The 3,840-nt window shown below is 37.8% G+C and overlaps 1 protein-coding gene across 1 annotated transcript in view; it reads left to right on the forward strand.

Annotated features, from left to right (window-relative positions):
* Positions 1 to 3,840, forward strand: part of LOC104830619 (proline-rich receptor-like protein kinase PERK8) — a 5,524-nt gene extending 1,684 nt beyond the window's left edge. Inside the window, exon 2 of the mRNA XM_010565668.1 lies at positions 3,799 to 3,840. Within this exon, the coding sequence (XP_010563970.1) occupies positions 3,799 to 3,840 (42 nt within the window). The remainder of the gene's footprint in view (positions 1 to 3,798) is intronic.

Raw genomic sequence — 3,840 nt, forward strand, 5'->3', positions numbered from 1 at the left:
GGCCACACCATTTCTGATACAGGCCAGGATGCCGTTGGCCTTCTTGGCCACCTGGGCACACTGCTCGCTCATATTCATATTGGCGTAATCCAGTCCTATCCCATCCTGAGTCGCAAAACTGGAATGTGCGCTAATTAAAAAGGTGGTTGTGAGGGAGCGCGTTTTATCCTTACAGAGCAGCGGTAGTTTGTGTGAGCGCCGGCCCCCCTCACACAGCAGTGCTCGAGGGGGCTTCCGAGGCTGGTCATGGCAGACTACGTGGGGCTGAAGCAACGGCGAGTGTAAGGCAGATCGGTAACAAAAAGTCACATCAGGAAAAAAAAAGAAAGAAGGGGGTGTTATCTTGAAGTACAGCCGGGTGGATAAGGACAAACTGAAAGATGCTGCAAGAGGGATAACTGATGACCTGTTTCTTCCTTTTTTTTTTTTCCCTCCCACTTCCTCAGCAAAGAGTACTAGCACAACCTCCTACGAGGATGGGAAAAGCGGGAAGTTCTCTGTTGTTGGCTTCCTCCATTACCTTACAGTTCCCTGTAATACTAAAAGAAGTAAGATCTGTGATGACGTTCTCTACAATGGTAATCGGCATACACTGTAACTAGGCACAATTTCCAGTGAAAGATACTTGACAATGATTCTGCTGACCCTATAGCCGTTCCTAAGGCAGAAGGCTGACTACATCACCTACCCTGAGGGGCAGCCCCAGTTTTGCAGGAAAACTGCCTGATCTTGCTCAATGGGTCAGAGATTTGTACTTTCTACTACTCAGGGCAGTGCTTAGATACCTTAGGACTCCAAAATGCTCAACCTTTCTCAATCAAACTTTACCCTTGCTAACTTGAAATCCCTGAATTTCAGTGACAAAGACAATTTTCATCAACACAAAGAGCCATAAAGAAGCATGAAAGTTGTGACCTGGTGCATGAGCCATCAGTGTTAACCTGGTTCAATTGCTCGGTGCATGCAAAGTGGTTTAAACACATCTATCACAGGACCTTCCACTTGCAGAACAGTGGAAGCCTGTCCTACAGACTGTGCTGGATGTCTGGCTTTTCCTTTCTTTATATATATTATATACTGGAATTGTTATATTTTATGAAGAAAGCTAGAATTTGTGAATTTTATTCAAGAACTTTTATTAAATTGAAATGCAAACACCATTGCAAAGAGATTTTACAATGACAAAAGACTGAAAAGTCCATCAGAAAGCTACAGACTTCAGAACAATATTGATCTTACAAGTGAAATCACTAACAGATTTTATTAAAGCCAGTATTTTCAATATTAAGAACTTAAAAAATACATTTTAAAGCATTTTCCTTCAGATACACTTAGAAACAATGAAGAATTCCTGAGCAACTACTTTTATACCAGTATTCTCCAACCAATGTACATACTGCATATGAAATCTACTTCCTATAATTTCTTGAGTTTGAGAAATTTACAAAACATTTGGATCTGGTTCATAGAATAATTGTGCTTCAAGTCACTCTGTTGCTACAGTAATGACACTATAATAACTTGGATGTTCCAGATTGCATACAAATTCTGAAACTGTAATGGAAAAAATGCCTACCTTGTATTGCAAGGCTAGCAATGAAATGGTTTACGCAAATGGAAATAGGTTTGCTTTAAATATTGGATCATCTCTTTCTCTGCTGGGAAGCATACTGTTTATTCTGCATATTATTCAGAACATGCAATTTAATTTATAAATATGTTTCTTTGAGAGACCTGCTGGCACAATTAAAGGCAAGGAAGTTCCAGAAACTTTTACCTGCACTTAAAAGCATGGCAGAAATTTGCACAAATACTATTAGTTAATGACTGCTGACATGTTTTTCTGGGCAGTATTTTTTTGGACCAGTACCCTCAGTATTGCTATATTTTATACAATGACTTAAAAAAAAATATGAAACACAATATAAAGATTTCAGAAGCCCAGATAGTGCTGAGTATCTCTGAGCAACATAATGGATATATGGAACTGATGATTGTGTTAATCTAAATGATGAATGGTATTTGTAGTCAGAATAAAAAAATTACTTTCCAAGATGAAAAATAAACAACACTAGAGCAGCCTAGGAACTCTTTCTGGGTATAGCTGAGCAGCAGTTTTCTCCTTCTTTTAGAATGAAGGACACAGGGATGAGAATTAAGAGTAGTCTACAGCATTATGAATATTAAAAATTATTATTTGACATCATTATATTTCTGCATGTATTCCACATGTAGAAAGATCTGCCTCTTCCTAGACAGGTATAATTTTCTGTCCTACTGAAGGGGTATTTTCTACAAGTTACTTCTACAAAGATTTCCAGCATCCTGTAAAAAATTTACTCAGTGCCACATGTCTGTGAAACTGACCATTGCAGTCTTTATAGGAACCAAAGTGAAATCTTTCTGGTTTTACTGATGTCAAAATGAGGTGAAGTTACTCAGCAGTGCACAAAAACAGACCAAAAAGCAGCATTGTCCAAAAAAAAAAAAAAGTTAAATAAAGACAAGGTCCAAGAGAAGCAGCATCACAAAGTAGAGCAGGACATTAAACCTTCCAAAAAGAAAAGAGGAAGATGTAAAAAAAGACTTCCTTACATCTAACTGCTCTATGCACCAACATCTTGAGCATAAGCGCAGATTTTAGCATATCAGCACTGCAAGAGGCCACACAACTACTTCAGGTATTTTGCTTACTTACTTTTGACAGATATAATAGTTTACCTTAAAAACTTAGCTTAAATGCGAGAGATGTATTTTAAGCCTGACTTGGTAATTTCCAAAATTTTTCACAAAGACAGGGACTTTCTGATTAAGGAAAATGTCGACAGATACGTTGCCACAGGTACAAACTAAACAATGCCCAGAAATGCCAAGAGACCATTTAGTAGTATCCACAAAGTCTTTTTTCTCTTGGAGCTTCTAGGTCATTACATTATCTTTAATAAATAAAAAATAGAAGAATGCTTAAGAATGATAGGCATATGGGTGAGACAATGTAAATGTGTAAATGCACTTCATCTGTAGATCTGTCTGAAAAGTTGAAGGTTGCTTTTAAAAACAGTGTGGTACACTTCATTTCCCTTGATTTTTTTTCCTTGGGAATATAGGAAATGCAACAGCAGATCAGATGAGGGGTCTAGCTCTTCAAGTATTCTGTTTGCCCAGGACCAGTGTCAGGTACGTGGAAGAAAATCCTGTAACTGAAGGTGAATGACGACTTCTCATGCGTAGGACTTCTTTTTCCTCTTGTATAAAATAGCTGATACACAGTAGACGATTTCAGTGTTTTGCCAACTATTTAGCATTTAATAAGGCTTTACTACTTTAGTAGACTATTTCAGTTGTGCATATTCCCACTTTTGATATAAAAGTATTTTCTTCTCTTCCTTTTTTTCTCACAAACTCATTTATCACTCCTCTCAGTTCTACTAGTTCTAATTTTTTCCTATCTGCTCTTACATTTGATTCTTTTGCTTTTCTGTTCTCCATCCCTCTCTTCTCAGCTGTAGTCAAAATGTATGTTTACCCCCTCTGATTTCTCTAATTATCTACCTATGTACCATCCTTTAGTGACTGTACTCCTCTTCCATTATGACACGTGCAGCAACTGTGTCCCTCTTCCCATCATTAAACTCTCTTTCTATCCCCATATATTATGTATTTCTGTATTCCATTTATCTTTCATCTCCTGCTTAACATACACGGGAAAGATGAAGAAATTCCCTTGTTTGAAAATGGTTTTCAAGGCAGGGCTACAAGAGGGTTAATGTAATTCAGTCCATCTTTCCACACCCACAGGAACTGGAGTCTGGATTTAGTATGAAGGTTTCAGACAGTTGA

This window comes from Haliaeetus leucocephalus, unplaced genomic scaffold (assembly GCF_000737465.1).
Source record: "Haliaeetus leucocephalus isolate CR32 unplaced genomic scaffold, Haliaeetus_leucocephalus-4.0 Scaffold194, whole genome shotgun sequence".
In the NCBI taxonomy this organism is placed as follows: domain Eukaryota; kingdom Metazoa; phylum Chordata; class Aves; order Accipitriformes; family Accipitridae; genus Haliaeetus; species Haliaeetus leucocephalus.